Genomic DNA, 21,057 nt, shown 5'->3' on the forward strand with positions numbered 1-21,057 from the left:
GTCGTGCCTGTTTAATCGCGAAACTTCAATGGGTCATAACTTCTTCGTTATAAGTCGTATTGGAGCGTTCCTTATATCTCTAGAATCTTTGTCACGACTACTTCCACTTTCTTCAAATATATTAGGTATAATTATTATTTTATTTTAGACGCATATTTTATTCCTATTTTATTATATCGTTATAAGCACGTATATTACAAATAATTTACACATAAATCACATAATACTCAAATATTTCTTCCTTCATTACATCAAATATGTAATTGTTGAACCTAACTATTACATCATCTTATTAATGCTTAACCACAAACACAAGCGTTACAATTTTCTTTTTCAAATTTAAATTAATTATATGATTTTTTCTAATTTAAATAAATTGTGTTTTTTTCATTTACGATTTTTTTTTCAAATTTAAATTAATTATATGTTTTTTTTTCAGATTAAAATAAATTATATTTTTTTAATACACAAAGTTTAATATTGCATAAATTATATTTTTTTTGAAGTCAAATACTTAATATTAATAAAAAAAAAGGTTATAATAATCTAAAACATAAAATACGATTAAAAAATTAAAACGTGACTTACTACTTAAAAACTTACTTAAAACCTAAAAACTTGACTTAAAACCTACAACACGACTTACTACTAGACTCAAAACATAAATTAAAACTACATCTAAGACATAAAAATACTACGGCTTATCTCACTTGTATTGTTTAGTAATATCCTTCCTTGCATTATTGAAAATCCGACGATCCTCCTCGCGCAGGTTCTTTCCTAGGTTTAAGAAAAGCTTTAGTGCATGTTTTTTTTTCCTTTCCCAATTCCAAAAAACCATCAAGCTTAGCGTCCAACCCTTGGATGTCGCTCCTTATCTCCTCTACTTCACTTGATGAACTTTGTGATCCTTTCACCTTTCTTTTTGCTCTGTCTCATCCCATAGGATGAGTTGGAGCTTCATATGGATCTTCTTTGTTAAGGCCAATCCCCCCGATACGCACATCAGAAGATTGACTGTGGGTTGACTCGGGAGTTTTGCTTCGTTTTGGCATGCCCGCGTAATCATCAACACTTTTCAGATTAAGCCATTTTGGTTTGTCCTTCGCAACTCCCCCAAAAGCCTCATTGCCAAAAGGTTTTCCGACTTTCGCCTTATAAATCTTACGAACTTTTGATAGGACATCCACCTCATTTGCACCGTTTTGGGGGTTGCGGGTCGCGATTGAACTCCATTGAGGCTTTGTTGGCGGTCCTCCATTTCGAGTAAAGTTGATTAGGATTGTGGTACTCCTTTTTCATTCAGACATAAAACAAATCCAAACTCTATTTTTAAAGGTTTTTAAATCTTGGTCGTCGCTCTTCGCCGGATCCTCCGACACATCTGACCATGCTTGCGATAATGCCCTCTCTTCATCATTCGTCCATCCTTTGCATGGAGCTTTCCCTTTTCCTTTAAATTTTCCTTTTGGTTCAACTACGGGCTCTTGAAACAACTCTTGAACGGTTCCTTCATCGGAAGAATCGATTGACTCATCGAGTAAGCGGTGTGGTTAGGATTGGAAATTAGTTTGGGGTTGAGGTTATGAAAAGAATTAGGTTTCTTAAGCCGTCTCAAACAGATCAAGATCTAAATTTGGACGAGGTATTGGTTGAGATTGGAAATTAGTTTGGGGTTGGTTTGGGTAAAATGGCATGGCTTGAGAAGAGTACTATTTGAATGGAAACATTTGTAGATCCATCGTAAGATAGTAGTAACTAGTGGGTGAATGAATTGGTTGATCAAATGAAGGTCAATAACATGGCGGTGATGGAAGGTTTGGTGATTAAGGTTTTGAAGATAGAAGGTTTAGTGATGGAAGGTTTGAAGATTTTTTTTTTGTTTTGTTTTGGGTAGATGAAGACATTTTTGTTTGGTAAATTGAGAGTATTTGTGAGAGAAGTAATAATATTTTGTGTGTGTGAAATGTTGAGAGTGTTGTTTAATTTATAGTGGTTGAATTATAATTTGAAATTTTGAATGTTATAGGTAAAAAACATTTTTTTAATTAAAGGAAGTAAAGGGATTTTCTAGGTTTGAATGGTCAAAACCAAAGTGTAATCCGATCAAACATGGGAGAACAAATCACAACAAACCCTTTCCCTCTCTCTCCTCTCGCTATGTCCGTAGCGACCTTCCCTTGGTGAGTCCCCTAGCGAGAGCTAAGGGCGATGTTCCTTGTCCTAGCGAGCCCCTTGGCGAGTCCACTCCTCATAGCCTAAGTCGTGTTTCGTGGTGATGGTAACGAGCTGCAACACGCTTTTTTCTTTAACTTTTCCTTCTATCGACCGTTGAACGGTCAAATTGAATATATATATATATATATATATATATATATATATATATATATATATATATATATATATATATATATATATATATATCTTATTTTAATCAACACTTTATTTTCTTTATCTATTTCATAAACTTTCAATACTTCCAGAAAAAAAATGGATCTGTTTGATTCGTTCCACCCATGCAACATTTTATTTTTTTAATGTTATTTGTTTTTTGTTGTAATGTTTTTTTAGATTTTTAAATGTTATGTTTAATTAGGTTTTATTTAAATAACATGTTTATTCAAATTAATTTTATTTTTATAAATATTAAAAATTAAATAAATAATAAATAATAAATAATGACATTGAATTTAATGGGTGTTATAACATGTTGTCCATTTTCTCATTTGATATTATAACACCATGGGATGACATGCCATGTGAGATGACAACTTTTGGATGTGATAACACCTGTTAATATGTTGTCCACACCCACCAACCTTAGGATTTACATATGATGATGATGATGAGATGATGAGGTGGGAGAGGATAGAGTGGGTATATGGGCCCATTTAATATTTAATAATAATAATAATTTTAAAAATTAAATGAAAAAAATAAAAAATAAATATATTAACGATATAATAGTCTTTTAAGTTTGGACAATAACTAAAACCTCAAACATACTTGCTTGATGATAAGGACCACCAATCAAAAAGTTGAATGATTTAGCCATTTTCCTAAGAAAATAATAGCAATGATCATTTTTGCAATTTTATCAATTTTTTATCATTGAACGACGTTTTCTTTATTTTAATTGTATTTTAATATTTAATGGTATTTAACTTTTCATTTTTGTAAATAAATATTTAGTAGATTGATATTTGTTTGAGAAAATTGTAAAACTTGCCCTTATGGTTTTGCTAATCTCTTTAGATACGGTCCAATTACATTTAAAATTGTGGATTTGGTCATATTGGTAATTGGCATAATTTGGTTGTTGATTTGGGCCCGTTAAAATTGCAATGACTTTTTTTACCTTTTGATTTATATTTTACATTTTTTTTGGATTTAATTTAGGGTAATTTGCATAAAAGATGGTATTTTTAACTTTTTTGTGATTTTGATCCCAAATTTTTTTTGTTTCAATTAAGTAACCATCTTTTCTGTAGTTTATATTTATAAAATTGATTTAAGATGTGTTTTAAAAGAAATGTGTCTTATTAATTATTATTATAAACGTTAACCGTTAACTTTATCTTTTTTAAACACACACACATATATACATATATATATATATATATATATATATATATATATATATATATATATATATATATACACTCGATTCGTGGTTGGTTGGCCTGTCATGCCAAATTAACCTTATTTTCTTCAGGGGCAGATTTAGTAAGGCTGGGGTGGGGACACGTGAACACTTGGAAAATTTGTCCATTAATGGGCTTATATTATCATCAAAATTTCTCTTAGTTAAAAGTGTGCCCTCAATGAAAATGGGATGAGAATCGCAGGCCCTCAAGAGGTTCCCCAAATCATAGCTTTTCTTCTGTCTTCTACAAAGCGGCACAAAAAATAGAAAAAAGGAGATGTACGGAGAGAGAGAGAGAGAGAGAGAGAGATTAACTTTCTTTCTTCCTCCTACTCGGTTTCTTCTATGCAGAAAATAAGAAACCCCCATCATTTATGCCTATAAATATGATTCTTGTTTGCCATTACTTTAATAGATACAAATTCCTACAAATAAAATAAGTTATTGGTTGTTGAGTGTTGAATTATGGTCTCTTGAGCGGTGACATATACACTCGTGGTTCAAGTTTTAAGTTTTAATAGAAACATTGATTTTAACTTATATGTAATAGTAAAAAAAAACCTAAGTAATAGTTATAGTATATTACTTTATTAAGTTTCAAATTTTGTATAGCTATATCTATACTAATAAATAAAAATCCATTCTATCACATGTCGTTCTCTCATTCAACTGACCACATGTCATTTTATCATAATTTTGAGATATCTATTTTCCACTTATCATTTACTTTATTTGTCATTTTCCAATGTATCATTAATTTAGTAACTATAGGTTAAACATACCATAATAATTATTAATTTTAAATTTCAAATTTGATATTTAATTTTAATTTCAAATAAATTTACAGTTTAAACTTTCGTATTTAATATTTTGTTATAGTTAACTCGTTTAGTACACGGGTTTGGCAACTAAACACATAATTTTAATTAATTAATTTTTTCGCATGTCTTTTTTATTTTTTTCTCATAATTTTCATTTATTTCAAATTTCAAATTCAAATAAACTTTCCGTTTAATCCTTCGTATTTAATATTTTGTTTTAATCAACCCATATATCAACATGCATCAACTTAATTTGATTGACAATCCTTCGTATATAATTGTTTTTAAGATATAAAAATCCTCCATAAACAATGATAAGATATTGATTATTATTTCTAATTATGTTTAATTTTTTATATTAAAATTCAATATTATATCTGTCTTAAATGATATTAATGACAAATTTTTGATGAGTTTAATCTGACCCGGTCATATAACTAATCATCAGTGCCCCCCACGGACAAGATACAATGTTCTTCTTTCGAGACGAGGTTTAACCGGGTCCGGAAAACAAATTCAGAGATTTCAGATTTGGTTGTGCGCATCTAAAATATATATTGATTATATAAGTAATTAACCAAAATAATATATTGAATTTTTGTATTACAATAATCACCAGAAAACAAATAAGAAATTAAAAGTAAAACCAATAAATTCACAACATCAAAATAAAAAAAATAAATAAATAAAAAACTTGACCCAAACCAATCTCACAAAGTGGTCTTCAATGACTTTCTCTTCATACCAAATTCCCTTCTTACCCTCCATACCCAAAGCTTTCTTCAAGTTTCAAACAAATTATTCTGCAAATTTACCTTCTTATCCTCCATGGTCCATACCCACAAAACATACCCACTAGACTGGTTTAAAAAAAAAAACAAACTTTCCTAACAAAAATACATGTAATTCACAAGAACAATAGAATTTTAATCCAGTTATTTACCTCCAGTTTTAAGGTATTCTGCCAAATTACCCTTTTGCCCTCTATACCCACAACCATATCAACATATTGGTTTGTTGTTGTTCCGTATGTTTATATGTGAAGAAATCAACCAATTCGATAGACTGGCGTCTACTGATGTTTCTTGATTCAAGTTCTTGTGTTTTAATGATTTGGTATTCAGAGACAAATTCTCCTTTTGCTCTTTAAAAATCAATGGTTTTTGTGGTCTCCCTTTCGATTTCAAAGCTTGCCATTGACTAAGATTCTCTACGGGGTTCAACACAGAAAGAACATAACCATTCCTATTTTGTACCTTCATGTCCTCATTATTATCATCATAATGTTCTTCATCATCCAAATCATCATCATCATCATCATCATCCAAATCATCATCATCGCCATCCAAATCATATTCTTCATGATCTAAATCTTCAAATTCATCATCACTTTCAAGGCAATTCCCATACCTATAGTTTGGTATGTTTGACACAACTGAATCATCTTTGACGTTTTGGGTTGATTTAGGAAAAGTTTCACTTTTTTCGTTATTTTCCAATAAAGATTCAGTACTATCATACACTTCAATATGCTCGTAGGTTGTCACATTTGTATCAAACGTAACCTTTTTCCTTCTCTTCAACCTCAATGGGACCTCCGTCTTTTCTCTACATCCCAATAACAATTAAAAATCATAGTAGAAACCCGAAACACAAAAGTAAAATCAAGAACATAACACATAAACATAGAGCTTTTAAACAAAATCACGAACACAATTACATCAGAAATTACCTTGATTCTGGAAATAAATTCGAGGGACTCTCTATGATGCTTTGTCCCAAAGATGCATCAGCTTTCACAGGGTTTTCAATTTTAGGTTTCTGCTACAGAAAGTGGCAAATTAAATACTCTCAACTCTCAAGCTAAACTCAAAGTCAAAATCTCGAATTAATCCCACAATTCGACTCAAAAAACAAGGGTTTCTTACGTTTTCTAGTTAATCAAACAATAATGGAATAAATTGAACTGTAAAGGGTGTTGAATTAAACTTACTTGATCTCGAAGAATCACCTTGTACCTCTGTCTTTTACGTTTCTGATCCCTGGAAGAACCACCGAAACACCCAATAAAACAACCCATTACAGATCGACACTGAGTCTCTCTGTTCTTAATTTACAGAGATTTGAAGGGGGTTCGTCCGCCTTCTAATGGGTGTTTGAGGAATCGAATTGTTAAAGGGTCTCCATAGACGGAATGAGAAAAAGAAAAGCAGATAAACGGTCAAGTTTATGGTTTTTTGGATTTGGGGGTATTAGGGTTCATGTTTTTGAAAAGGGCTAGTGACCGTTGAGTTCGGAGTGAAACGGGAGAATGATGGGCGTGGGGTCTTCTACTGCCACCTGTCCACCGTAGACTGTTTTATCCTTTTTAATTATTTTAACTAGGTGTAAAACCCGTGTATTACACGAGTTTGTTAAAAAAAATTAATAAATTTTTTTGAATACCAACCAATTATTAAAGTAATACAATACTTATAAGTAACGACTTTATTGTGTAAGTATATATAATTGAACCCAGATTACAAAAGAAAATCATATGTAATGGAACGTAAATTACACAAAAAAAAAACATTAATAAAATATTCTAAATAATTGTTAGAAATTATAGATTTCCAAATACTTCTTTGAATACAACATTAGATGTCTTATTGGTAATGTTACCTTCATCGTCTAAAATTAATATTTTCAATCCGTCTCTGCTTTTAAATCTAGACAATGCAACATACAACTGTCCATGAGTAAACACTGGTTGTCTCAAAAACAAACCAACATTTGATAGCGACTGTCCTTGACTTTTGTTTATTGTCATCGCAAAGCATACAGCAAGTGGAAACTGTCTTCTCTGAAAGTGGAAACTGTATAACTAATTATATGATATTATGAAATTATTAAATAGTTTAAAAGCAATTCTTTTTAAATACCTCTTCATCCATTAAAATCATTCCGATTTGTCGTGTCTCATGTGGTTTCGACCAAGTTGTTTGTTTCCAAAGCCTGATTATTCGGACCTTAATTGTGTAGTTGTCATTTGAGAGACTTAGATCATTAATCATTGTGATTTCGGTTGGATCCATGAGCTCTAAAAGAAATATAAAAAACTATGATTATTATATTGAAAAAATTAAGAATGATAAGCAACTAATTCAATGGAGTAACCGATTCCTTTTCTCCCCTGCATGTTACCAAAAGAAACTAATCCACACTAACTTGGAATATATATTAAAATTGAAATAAAAAGGAGTATATTTTTGTTACACCAAATCCTTAATACATCAAAATCTATAAAAGGACCGAAATACCCTTTTATAATTTGAGGATTTAAGCAGCGAGAAACAAAGTATTCATAGGAGTTGCAACATTGTGAAACTATATTACAGCCTTGGCAACTGTATTGATCTCTTTTTAGACGACATCAGTGAGATTTTGTATTTGTCTCTTTCATACCTTCACTGCTACCATTATTCATACCATAGACAAAATAATAATAATAATATAATATAAAAAAATAAAATAATAAAAATTGTCAAAGCAACCATTTTTCATTGAAGGCTTCTTTCAAACCTTTGTAAACGAAGTCAGACAAAGGAAAACTCAAACGTATGTCCAAGCAACACCCACAAATTCCCGAAATACCCTTGAAGAAAAAAAAAGATGATTTTGTATTTGTCTCTTTCAAACCTTCATTGCTACTATTTTTCATACCAAAGACAAAATCCTTAATAATAATAAAAAAAAAAAAAAAAAAAAAATAACAATTGCCAAAGCAACCATTTTTCAAAAAAAGGCTTCTTTCAAACCTTTGTAAACAAAGTCAGACAAAGGAAAACTTAAACGTATGTCCAAGCAACACCCACAAATTCCCGAAATACCCTTAAAGACAAAAAAAAGGTGATTTTGTATTTGTCTCTTTCAAACATTCATTGCTACCATTTTCATACCATAGACAAAATAATAATAATAAAATAAAATTAAAAAAATTAAAAAAATAACAATTGCCAAAGCAACCATTTTTCAAAAAAAAGCTTCTTTCAAACCTTTGTAAACGAAGTTAGACAAAGGAAAACTGAAACGTATGTCCAAGCAACACCCACAAATTCCCGAAATACCCTTGAAGACAAAAAAAAAAAGGTGATATACCCAAGGACATGGGCAACTGCGTCTATACTTCACCACCACTAAAATACAAAGATACCAAAAATACTTATAAGTGCATACAAAAAACCAAAGCAGTAGATAGGGACACCATGACGTTTAGCAGAAAAACCTCCCAAAACAGCATGATATACTCCAATAATATCCTTGAAAAACTTAAGGCCGCTTGTTTATGAAAATAGTGACAATTGCAATCCACTTCCAGCACATCTCCCCATTTAGGAGAGAAATTTAACCAAAAAGTTAGTGAAAAAAAACTAAAGAGGATGCTAAAAAACTTTTGATATTTTGCACCTTTAAGTCTATCTTTATCAGAACCTGTTATACGCAAAGAAAGAACACACAGACGAAACATAAGAGATAACCTTTATTAGCAGTTGTTGTAGGCGACGATGAATTTGCAGAAGAAACAATATCAAAAGCGGCAAAGTAATCTTGATTTTGAGATGCAAAACAGATTAAATACTATAAAATATACATATATATGGAATTTATATCGGCATATATTAGCATATATCATATGATTTTCTGAATTATTTTTTCACAGCGTAAAGTATACATATATATGGTAATAGAAATTGAATTAATGTGAAATTTGAATGTAATTCATTATTAGTGGTGTGTGATTACAGGTTCCAAAAATATAGACATAGTTTTCCTATAATTATAAAATCAAACGTATGTTTTGGTTTATATATGGACTAATATTTAGGAAATCAAGAAAATGCCATTATAATTCTGATTTGCTGATATTTAGGAAATCAAATCAAACATTGTATATACGTGTGTTTGTCAATAACATGCATCTTCATTATATATGTTTAGGTGGCATTATAACAAATTGACAAGTGGAATATTAGATAAATAAAAAAATCAAGAAAATGACATATGTCCAATTGCATAATAAGTTGACAAGTGGCAAAAAGATGTTTATTTATTAGGGAAGATGTCTGATCATTTGAATTACAGTTTCAACCGATCGTCTTTCAAAACAGATTAGAACTCTACGACCCCCGTTAAAAAGTATCATGCTATAGCAATGAAATGATATGAACCAAGGCTCCCATTAAAGAAAGTCATACTCACAAACTAAAAAAAGCCGTTTTGCTAGCCTGCTCATACGTAATTACACGGTTTTAAACAGTATCGATTAAAATAATTTGGACGGGCTATATTAGATTTAACCGGTCACCAAGACATCTGACTATGACATGACATCTATTCTGGAAAATGAGAGAACTAAAACAAAAAAAAAATAAAAAAATAAAAAAATCATTTTGATTATCTACTTGCAACGGCTTGTCATTCCACTTTTCCAAATTCGCAAAACCAATGGAAACACTCTTCTGAGCTGAATTTTTTTTTACAAACATATTCTCTTCTTTTGCGAAGGTTTCTGAAGTTGTTCATTACCCAAAATTCTCCGCAATCTATCTTGTACGAATTAAAACCCTTTTATGAGGTTACAAATTTTTTTATGAATGAAATCGATTTTTCAAATATAGGCATTTTACAAGCTAAATTAGTTCCTTTTTCTTTCAACAAGATGAAGTCCGGGAGTAGGATCGTAGGTCACCTATAACATAACTGATAGCTGGAAGCTAGTAACCGATATATGATATTTGGTATTTGGCATCCAGTATCTAATATAGTATCTGTTAGCTACTAGCCTCGAACTAAAAGTTATAGCTTTTATTTGTGCATAAGTACTAGCTTTTGGATTAACATCTTTTTGTTTAAAATAAAAGTTAAAAACTCAACGAATGGAGTTTTTTCTTTATTTTACAAAAATAAAAAACTAAGAGCTTTCAAAAGCTTTGTGCCGAACACGCTTGTATGTATGATAGTTGATTCCAATTAAATAGGAGTAATGGAAATGCCAAAAACTTGCATAATCGAGTTTGATTAGTGTTTATACACGACAACTAGTTCCATATTATATTATATTAAGAGTTTGAACTAAAAATTGGAATCTAGCAATCGTATAAGCTTATAAAAAGTAAACTTCTATCAACACACATATCATCTAAAACCTCAATCTGTTTGTGTGTATACGTGCATGCCATAACCGAATATCATGGTTTTGAAAGCAGCGGATGAAATTGGGCTACGAGAAGATTTTACACAAGACGGGACTACAAATCTTAACGGAAGACCTGTCCTCAGACCAGCCACCGGGAGATGGAAAGCCTGTTACTTTATGCTCGGTTAGTTTCTTCTATCTTTATACATTTATTAACTCGTTACTCCACTAGAATTTTGGTCATAGCGACGGATTATGCAGCTGTGAAAAGTTCATCACTGATTTTAGTGACAGAGTTTTAAAACTTAGCAACGAAAAGTCGAAAATACCAACATTTATAAATAATTTAAAGCATATCCTACGTTTGCAGGCTATGAAGTGTGTGAAAGAATGGCATACTATGGAATAGCGACAAATCTAGTGTTGTATTTGACACGTGAAATGAAGGAAGGCACCGTGAAATCATCGAACAGTGTCACGAATTGGGTTGGAACAGTCTGGATTACACCTATTTTAGGTGCTTATATTGCGGACACATATCTTGGCCGATACTGGACTTTCATGGTTGCTTCCGTTATTTACCTTGTGGTAAGAAAATTTCACCATTTTTCATGAGTTTTGAGTCGTGAAAATCGAGTCAAGTCGTTTCATGTTTTTCGACACAGGGAATGAGCTTATTGACGCTTGTGGTCACCATACCGTCGCTAAAACCACCATCTTGTGGTAAAAACATAAGTTACCTCGACTGTGATAAACGACCTTCGTCTTTCCAAATTGGTATTTTTTACTGTGCATTGTACATTATTGCGGTTGGAACTGGTGGAACCAAACCGAACATCTCCACAATGGGTGCAGACCAATTTGATGATTTTGAACCAAAAGAAAAAGCTCAAAAGCTCACATTCTTCAATTGGTGGATGTTTAGCATCTATTTTGGTACCCTATTTTCAAACACATTTTTGGTGTATATACAAGATAATGTCGGATGGGGTGTGGGCTATATGATCCCAACGGTGGCATTGTTAGCGGCAATGGTGGTTTTTATAGGTGGGACACCTCAATACCGCCATAAGCCCGCGTCCGGTAGCCCAATTACTAAGATGGCCAAGGTATTGGCCGCTACAATGCATAATTGGAACCGGGCCCTACCTGATGACCCCAAAGAGCTTTACGAATTGAGCCCAGATAAGTATTCAGGCCCCGGAAAATACATGATTGGCCATTCGACTTCTTTAAGGTAATTAAACCACATGACCCCTATTCTTTTTTTTCTTTTTTTTTTATGTGTTGTTGACATTTTTTTAAAGAAAAATAGCTCCACGAGTCTTAACACATTGAGCCAAATCTCATTCAGTGTCAATGCTCTATATCCTAACGTTTTAGTGTACATGATACAATCTAGATGTTGGACTCTTTATGAAAGAAAATCAAATGTATTTAAAACTTTTTAAAATCATGATAAATCAAAGAAATTTTTCCGTAGGTTTCTTGACAAAGCCGCCATAAGGACCGAAGAACCATTTTCAGAATGGAGATTTTGTCCGGTGACCCAAGTGGAACAGACCAACCAAATGATGAAAATGGTTCCAATCTTGATAGCGATGTTCATACCGAGCACATTGGGGGCACAAACCCACACACTCTTCATCAAGCAAGGTGTGACATTGGTTCGATCAATGGGCCCACATTTTGAGATCCCACCCGCATGTCTCTCGGTATTTGTGACAATTTTCCTTCTAATAAGCATCATACTCTACGATCGTTTTTTCGTTCCCACCATTAGAAAATACACCAAAAACCCAAGAGGCATCACATTACTACAACGAATGACAATTGGGCTCGTTCTCCATGTCTTTATCATGATCATTGCAAGTGTCGTGGAAAGAAAACGACTAAGTGTCGCTAAAGATCATGGCCTTATTGGAAACGATCAAGTAGTTCCTTTGAGTATCTTTATTCTCCTTCCTCAATTCGCGTTAATGGGAATTGCAGATAGTTTCTTAGAAGTTGCAAAGCTTGAGTTTTTCTATGATCAAGCACCCGAAGGGATGAAGAGTCTTGGGACTGCTTATTGGACGACTAGTATTGGCATTGGGTATTTTCTCAGTAGTTTTATTCTTTCGACTGTTGCTAAAGTTACAAAGAGTAATGGACATAAAGGTTGGATTCTAGACGATTTAAATGAGTCTCGTATAGATTATTACTATGGGTTTTATGCGATCTTAAGCTTCGTGAACTTGTTGTTCTTCCTTGTGGCTGTGAAATACTTTGTGTACAATACTGAAGTGAATGAGTCGGCCAACGAGTTGCAAGAAGATATCGGGAAGTTTACTGAACAAGGATACATTGCTAGTTGATATATTCAACCTCGAAAAGAATTAAATTTTGATTTTTTTTTTCTTTCGCAAGCATGATAGATTCTTTTGATGTAAAGTATTTATTATTTGATCAACCATGATTATTCACCTGAATTCATGTAACTGTATAAGTGGGTTAGATATTTTTCAAAATTATTTTTTGTGATTTAGCTAATTGTTGTAAAAAAAAATTAGATGATTTAAAAACCTAACTTTTTGTGATACAAAGCGATGCGAACAGCGGCGTTCGCCTATTAAGTTTTCCAGCAGCATCGTATAAATGGTGTATAGATGTTCAACATTGTTTGTGATAACTTATTTCTTATTTAAAGTGATTATTAATTTACTTTTATTGACACCGATTAAAGATATTGTAAATGTTTGGATAAAATAACATTAGGCCGGAGGGAGTGGTGTCATTGAAAACACATTATAACCTCCGACACGTCATTGACATATCACTTTTATCACAAAAGTATGGTTTCTTTGTCACACACTAGATGTTGTGCCATTTTTTTAACAATTTAATTTAAATAAAATTTTTAATTTTAATAAAAAAAAATATAACATTTCATTACTTCAAAATTAAAAAACATTACATCACATTACTTAAAAAATACATAACATGACATTAAAAAAATCCTAAAAACTTGAAAAAAAACTATAAATTTTAAACCTACAAACTTAAGAAAAAAAAACACACACACACACATCAAACGGTTAAAAGTAGCTAGAAATTTTAAAACCTACTTAGCATAACATTTTTTTGACTTCGATTTTCATCGCCAAATCAATTTCACGCTCCTCCCCACTCATGTTCGTTGTGTCTAGCGTTAGTATTTTCATGTCACTGTCTCTTTGTTTCCTGTGCTCTCTTTCGAAGGTAATTTGCAAAAACTTGTCTATTTTATCTTTTATACCCTTCACATCGTCCCCTATTTTTTTCAAATCATCCAAATCGACCGTTTTGCCTTTGTCTTTGTGTTTTGCTTTGTCCCTTCCCATTGGTCGGGAAGGTGGTGAAACTTGAACGGTACTCGGGAAGCTTCATTCCTTTGTGGAACCTTTTTGTAACTCGCATCCAAAAACGGTCTTTTTTTGTCTTTTTCTTGTCTTCGCATCTTCTGAAATATCGATCCATGAGTGTACCAATACTAACATTTCTTCGGGTTCCCATCATTTTGTCGTCGCCATCGCCTTCTCTTTTCTTTTACTTGGTGCTCGAGTGGGTTGGGTTTCTCGAACGAACTCGGGTTCGGACTCAGAAATGAGTGTTTCAGTTTGTTGAAAATATTCTGGTTGAGACAGAAAATCAAACGGATTAAACTTGGGATCGTTTTGTTGGTGTTTGCGGTTGTGGTTGGGAGTATTGTTGTGCGTATTGTGGTGGGAATTGTTACAACAACTACTGGGAATAATACGGTAGCATACCACCATAGTGATAAACCGGGGGCGAATAAATCGATTGATCATACGAAGGTCTTGGGGTTGTGATGTTTCTAGTGTGTGTTTTTTGATTGTTTGGGTTGTTGGAAAAAGAGATTTTCAAAGTTTTGAAAAAAAGAAGTTGAAAGATAGAAGAATTTGATGAAGGTGTGATAAAATAAGGGTTGTGAGGTTTTATTTGTAAGTAATAAAAAAAATTTAAAAAAAATCAAATTTGAAAAGCTTTGACCGTTCAAAGCTTGGGAAAAGGAAAAGTGGGTGAAAGAGAATGCGGTCATTTTCTACCATGTGCGGTCAAACCGCACTGGGGCGGTGTTCCATTTGGCCGTCATGGTCTTTTTGTGGTGAAACCGTACCCACTCCTCCTAGTCTTTTTGTGGTGAAACCTTCATAAGTTATTTTATTCTTACTTATTAACTTAAATAAATTATTTTATTGTTACACATATAAGAAAACTTTGTCAAAAACTAAAAAGTACTTATTAGCTTATTACGTTTTAGTACTGAATAAGTTAATCCAAACAATTTTTTTTTTAAAATGAATTTGATATCGAATAAGCTAATATGTATTTTTCACCAAAAAAAAGTTGTTTTAAATAAGCAATCCTAAATACGTATTCTTTGAAATGATATTTCATTGTTTTAGGGAGGAAGAAGCAAAAAAGAAGATGTATAACATATTAACATTTCTTGTTAGAGGTACTTTGAATGTGGATGCGAGATTGATGAAGGTTTGGCAAGTGTACTTGTATACATTTATGTTTCTGTTAAGCTTCTGTGTGATTGTTTTTCAGGTGTCGCAAATTCTCATCTGTTTTCACTCATCACGTTCACTAAACATCGTTATCCTGGATTCGATTTGTCAGCTAAGCTATTTGTGAACGAAAGAAACCATTCAAATGTAAATAGTCGTTAACTTTCACTTTCACATCTGTCGTATTCAAACTGTCTCACTCAAGATTAGGCAAATTTTAACACTTACTTAATTGCAACAAATGAATTGATTTCAAATACATAAAAGAATAAATCCTTGAAACAATAATGATATGTAGTCAATTACAGGTTGGGTGACAAAAACAGTGGTTATCTAAAAGGCTCAATTGGTTCTTTTTCTGCAAGTAAAGTAGCAGCCTCGAAGCAATTGGCAGCTTCTTTTAGGAACATGGGCCCATCATCTTTATAAAGCAGGCCCAAATTATACCAAGCTGATGAGTTCAGCCTGTCTAATCTTAACGCTTCGGTCAAAAAGCTTTTAGCTGCTGCAGCAGACTTTCCTCCTCCACCTGCTCTTCGGATCATCACAGCCATTGAAACCAGACTGTTGACATGACCAGGATCCACATCTAACGCAAGTTCTTGAGCTTGTTGAGCTTCTTTCTCAAGACCTTTCGCTTCAGAGAGTAAACCTACAACAAATTTCAAACTTTAAATGACGATTTCACCCTTGGAAAACCAGAAGACAAATACAGAAAAAAATACATACCAGTGATATGCAATCGAGAAGCGTTGTAGTAACTGATATTTTCAGATTTCAAAAGACAAGCCTCGGCATCCCGCCATTGTGATAACTTCATATAAACCATAGCCAGATCATGCCATGTTTCCATCTCCAAGCTTTTAAGCTGATGCTTTCCATAACCCATCTTAACAAAAAAATCAAAATCAAAAAATCAAAATCGGAGTTCTCATTGAAATCCAAAAAGTAAGCATCATTATTACCTCGTGGTTTTTTTTCTGAGATCGAAAGCTTTTGCTTTGAACTTGAAGAACAGCAAGAATCTGTGTGTACGTCTGAATAGCATTCTTTATATCCCCTTGAGCAACCTGAAGCCTCGCTTTTGTCCTCAACAACTCTCCTTGATCCCATTTCCCAGTCTGTTCTAACGCAGCGTTAATTACGATTTCGCCCTCAGAAAACCGTTTCTGAGCCGATAATATTCTCGCCAATAAAATCCACCCTCTAACACTCGACCCGCCTTCCAATTTCACCAAACGTTTCGCGTAACCAAAAGCCACATCCAACTTCCGTTGTTCTGCGTTTTCTAAACTCAAAAAATAAACAACTCCGGAATCACTCATTCCGGTCAATCTCCCCGCCATTTCCAAACACCGAATCACCTCCGATTGCTTCTCCGCCCTTTCAAAATCACTAATCGCAAATCTACAATCATTGGAAAGACTAATTCCCAAGAAGCAATACGCGACTCCAACCATCTCATCACATCTCGTTTCAAATACCCGAATCGCCCTTTTAGCACAACTCACACCTTCGATTGAATCCGAGTTTTCACCACAAATTTTCGAAGCCAAGAGTAAAGCCAACCCGCATTGTGGATCCTCATGTTTATATATATTTTTCAATAAATTTAAAGCAGACAAATCGTCACCTTGTCCATGGTAACATAGAGCCAAAAGAAGACACCTTTCTTTTTTATCAAGAACACCCGGAGGAAGTTCTTCGAGCTGTGAAAACAAAGCCCCGAGTCCACCCGAGATTGATAACGCGTATGAAAGATGATATAAAACAGCCGGGTCCCATTTGATCATTTTTAATGAAACTTTTCTTAGTAGAATCATTAGAATTAAGATTGCTTCTTCGATGTTGTTTCTAGGTACGAATGAGGTGTCCATTTGGGATCTTAGATTAGGAGGGATGGCTTCTTCACCTCCATTGTAAAGAAGAAAAACAGCAAAATCTTTTTGAATTTTTGCAGTTGTTTCTGGATTCAAACTTTGATGATGAAGTAGGGCCCTTCTGAATGACAAAACTGCTTCTTGGGGTGAACCCTCGAGTTTCCATAACTCAGGAAGCAACTCGATTGCATGGTTTAGGGTTTCATGTAATTTACAATCAGCACCCAAGTTTTCAGGCAACCCTTCGGGTAATGATGATTCGATAATGTCAAGAATTACTTTGCATGATTGAGCAGCTTCTGCAAAGAGTAAAAAATCAAGACATATGATAATTGATTTTATTTCAACATTTGAGCCTAAATGATGATCATAAGTAGAAGTAGGATGCCCAAACAGGTATATATAGAACAAGAAGAGTACCTTTATACCTCTGAAGAATTTGCAATGATGTTGACTTCAAATAAATTGCTTCAAGGAGTAAACCAACAGCATGTATAGACAATGGTGGATCCCCATAATTATGAGAAACTCTTCTACGAGGTTCGCCTCTTTGGGAAAGACTAATCTTCATCTTTGGAGTTACTGTTGCTATATCTATCCCTTCAAACACATGAAGAGCAGCTTCTATGTTTCCCTTTTGATATTCATATCTCCCTAACAACGCTCTTGCTTCCTATATTACAATAACATTCAATTACCAATTCTAATAGACTTTCTTAACCAAAAGAAAGATTAAAACGTGTTCTATGGGTTCAATTCAAACGAGGAAATAAGGAAAAATGTAAAAAGTTTAGAGAAACAACCTCAAAATTTAAGGAACCATTTTCACGAAGAGATGATTCGGCTTCTTCAATATTACCCGTATCTGGCCTCCTATCGTTTTCACCAGTGGCTTGAGAAGAATAAGCACCAGAGGAACAATCCTCCACAGCTAATGATTCTGATGAAGATATCATCACTCTTGCTAGCTTAATTCAGCACCAAATTTGAAATTATCGCAAAGAATCTGCAAGATTGAGTTGTTAACACTATTGCTTGCGATTACAAATCTTGTTTTATACAAAAAACAAACTCAATTCAGTATTCGTCCAAAAATAATCACTAAATCTGCCCAATTAAACCCTAATAAAGAACAGTTCGGAAAAACCAAATCAGGGATTTGAAATTTAGGACGCACCACTAACTTCAAACCCTAGAGACCAAAAACCCTGATCAAAACAACCAGGAAAACGCCAAAATCAAAGATATTAGATAAATTACCAAAACTCGTATTTAACAGCTCATAAAACTCAAATTAAATATATAATTGACGATGTGCCAGCAAATTCAAACCCTAGAAACCAAAATCCATGCTCAAAACAACTTAAAAGCCCTCAGAATCAAAGATACAATTCATGATGAATCAGGAAAACCCAAATTGCGATTCATTCACCCAGTATAGATTCAGTTATAAGAGAGAAATTACCTTTCTTTATGGCGACTGAAATTGAGGAGAAACATCCGAACCCAACTTCTGTTCCAGTCAAAAGTGTTTGATCGACACAGAATCAAGTAAAGTTTGAAGCTTTTCCATCTTAATGGAAGAACAGTATGAAACAGTGGTAAGTATTTGGGTTTCTTGAGTTGATGAAACCGAAGTTTAAAAGAAGTTAAAGTTGTACCATATGGGAGATTATTCGAATTTTGTTTTCCCATGTGTAGTAAGTAGATGGCGTCATAAAGAATTTAAGCATTGAAGGGATTACCTGTCACAAAGAAGTTAGATGTGGCCGTGTCTCTCTGTTCCATGTTTCGTTTTGAATTTTTAACTTATTATATTCAGGGCTAAATTTCTTGTATTATATTTTCGTTACATTTTATGATTCTTAGCGATATCATTATCATATTAAAAAAAAAAAAAAAAAAAAAACCCTAATTATATAATTATTAATTTGGAAAATCGGTGCTAAATACACATGTTACTTTTCATTCCTTTAGAACTAAAATAACTAAAACCAAATCAAATTACATATTTTCAAGCATATAAAATAAGAGCCTTTTTGAAAATAAAGATTTAGGTGGTGTTTATTTTGAAAATATGAGCCTTTTTTGAAAATAATAATAAAGTTATTTTGTGTTGTGCTTATAACTGATAACACAACTAAAAAATGAAAAGAAATGAAATTAAGAAGAAAACTGGTATTATTTTTTTTTTTTTTGGAAACGGCAAACGAATTAAGTGGAGCCTACTCGTAATATTTCAACGAGCACCCCGGGTTCGAGCTCCTTTACAGGGCAAACCCAGCCCTTATAGGGATTTCCAGGAAAAAATTTCCCACATATGGCACCACAAGAGGTAGTTTAAGGGAATAGAACTCCCGACCTCACACCCCACATGGGTATAAAACCCGGTGCATCAACCCAGCTAGGCTGAACATCACTTGCAAAAACTGGTATTTCTATAAACAAATTTTGATAATGGTTTTAAGATTGTATAGAAAATGTTTTGTGCATCTTCCGGGAAACAACCACAATTATACTCAAAGTATTTAGATTGCCCGTTAAACTATAATAATGTCATGTTACTTTTAATTTAATAATTAAGGGTGTAGGTCATTTTTAGTAACTGAACTTTTCTAAATGTATTATTTTGGTCATTATATTTTGTTTAAGTTATCATTGGTCATTGAACTTTTTTATTTTTGATTATTTTGGTCCTTCTAACCGGTGATAGCCGATGTGTAACATTGTCAAGGTTATAATAAGTCATTAAACTTTTCTTGGTGTTTTGTTTTAGTTATTATACTTTGTTTAAGTTATCATTAGTTACTGAACTTTTTTATTTTTTTTCATTTTAGTCACTCTATTTTTTATTATCATATATAAAAAAAAGTAAAAAAAAAAAAAAACTGTAATTTTTTTCCATTTCTCCGTAACTAAACTTGTTACATCAGCTATTTTAAAGTAAATTATATGAATAATCTTTGTGCAAATGCTTCATACAAAACATATTCTTTTTGCGTTGAAGGATGATCTAGTCTTTTGATTCGGGCTTTTGGAAGAAGAAGTAGACTTGTTAGTGTTTTCAATTGATTCATATGTACTAAGATATTTTTTGTTTTGGGTCACCCGGTACGAAGACTTTCCATGGGGTCACCTAATGTAAAACTAGTTATCGATGATGACTGGGTGTGTTTCTACCAGTGACAAGAGCGATGGGGTGGATAATGGCAAAATAGTCTTTTTTGTAAGTCATTAGGAGCCTTCGAGTTAAAAAAGTTAAGGACTAAATGTGCACCCTACCCTAAACCACAAGGATTATTCATATAATTTACTCTAAATAGTTGATGTAACAAGTTTAGTTGTGGAGAAAAGGAAAAAATAGTAGATTTTTTTTAATTTTTATAAATGATAATAAAAAAATAAAGTGACTAAAATGAAAAAAAATAATCAAATTCAGTAATCAATGGTAGCTTAAACAAAGTATAATGACTAAAATAAAACACTCATAAAAGTTCAAGACTAATTATAACTTTGACAACGCCGTTCGATGTTACATATCGGCTATCCCCGGTTAGAGTGACCAAAATGAACAAAATAAACAAGTTCAATGACTAATGATAACTTAAACAAAGTATAATGATCAAAATAAAACATCTAGAAAAGTTCAGTGACTAAAAATGACCAAAACTCAATAATTAATAGCCTTATTTAACTTACAAAGCATATATTGCCCACATTATTATTGTTAATTTCTAATATTTAACCTTTATTGTTATAAATTTTAACAATTCATTTTTGTGTATTAAATGTTTGAAACTTTATTATATAATCTTTAGGTGTATAACTATTCATTTTCACTTTATTATATAATATTTAGGTGTATTGAAGTGAAGACGAGTACCCATCTCGTCATGAAACCGCTTCCAAAATCTGGAAGTGAAACGAACGTCTCGGTCTGACACAACCGAAAATGGCACTCCATGATGTGCCACCACCT

At 32.8% G+C, this 21,057-nt stretch overlaps 3 protein-coding genes across 4 annotated transcripts; 1 reads left to right on the forward strand and 2 right to left on the reverse strand.

The window, feature by feature from the left end:
- Positions 1-5,040: 5,040 nt before the first annotated feature.
- LOC145114407 (uncharacterized) lies at positions 5,041-6,767 on the reverse strand. 2 transcript variants are annotated; one of them, XM_079050396.1, is made up of 3 exons: positions 6,461-6,767; positions 6,200-6,291; positions 5,041-6,075 (listed from the first exon to the last, which is right to left on the reverse strand). In XM_079050396.1, the coding sequence occupies exons 1-3, from the start codon at positions 6,545-6,547 to the stop codon at positions 5,469-5,471; spliced, it is 786 nt and encodes a 261-aa protein (XP_078906522.1). In that variant the 5' UTR covers positions 6,548-6,767; the 3' UTR covers positions 5,041-5,468. The 2 variants fall into 2 exon arrangements, with proteins under 2 accessions (XP_078906522.1, XP_078906523.1); XM_079050397.1 differs by having other exon boundaries at positions 6,200-6,288; positions 6,461-6,765.
- A 4,037-nt stretch (positions 6,768-10,804) lies between these two features.
- On the forward strand, positions 10,805-12,999 carry LOC145114259 (protein NRT1/ PTR FAMILY 5.2-like). The gene is made up of 4 exons (XM_079050260.1): positions 10,805-10,826; positions 11,013-11,230; positions 11,308-11,879; positions 12,126-12,999. The coding sequence occupies exons 1-4, from the start codon at positions 10,820-10,822 to the stop codon at positions 12,997-12,999; spliced, it is 1,671 nt and encodes a 556-aa protein (XP_078906386.1). The 5' UTR covers positions 10,805-10,819.
- A 2,431-nt stretch (positions 13,000-15,430) lies between these two features.
- LOC145114408 (protein NPGR2-like) lies at positions 15,431-18,785 on the reverse strand. Its single transcript, XM_079050398.1, has 6 exons — positions 18,544-18,785; positions 17,882-18,084; positions 17,499-17,751; positions 16,164-17,377; positions 15,928-16,087; positions 15,431-15,850 (listed from the first exon to the last, which is right to left on the reverse strand). The coding sequence occupies exons 2-6, from the start codon at positions 18,032-18,034 to the stop codon at positions 15,528-15,530; spliced, it is 2,103 nt and encodes a 700-aa protein (XP_078906524.1). The 5' UTR covers positions 18,035-18,084; positions 18,544-18,785; the 3' UTR covers positions 15,431-15,527.
- Between the last annotated feature and the right edge of the window lie 2,272 nt (positions 18,786-21,057).

The sequence above is a fragment of the Lactuca virosa genome, chromosome 5 (genome assembly GCF_052849685.1).
Source record: "Lactuca virosa cultivar CGN04683 chromosome 5, Lactuca_virosa_CGN04683_v6, whole genome shotgun sequence".
NCBI lineage: Eukaryota > Viridiplantae > Streptophyta > Magnoliopsida > Asterales > Asteraceae > Lactuca > Lactuca virosa.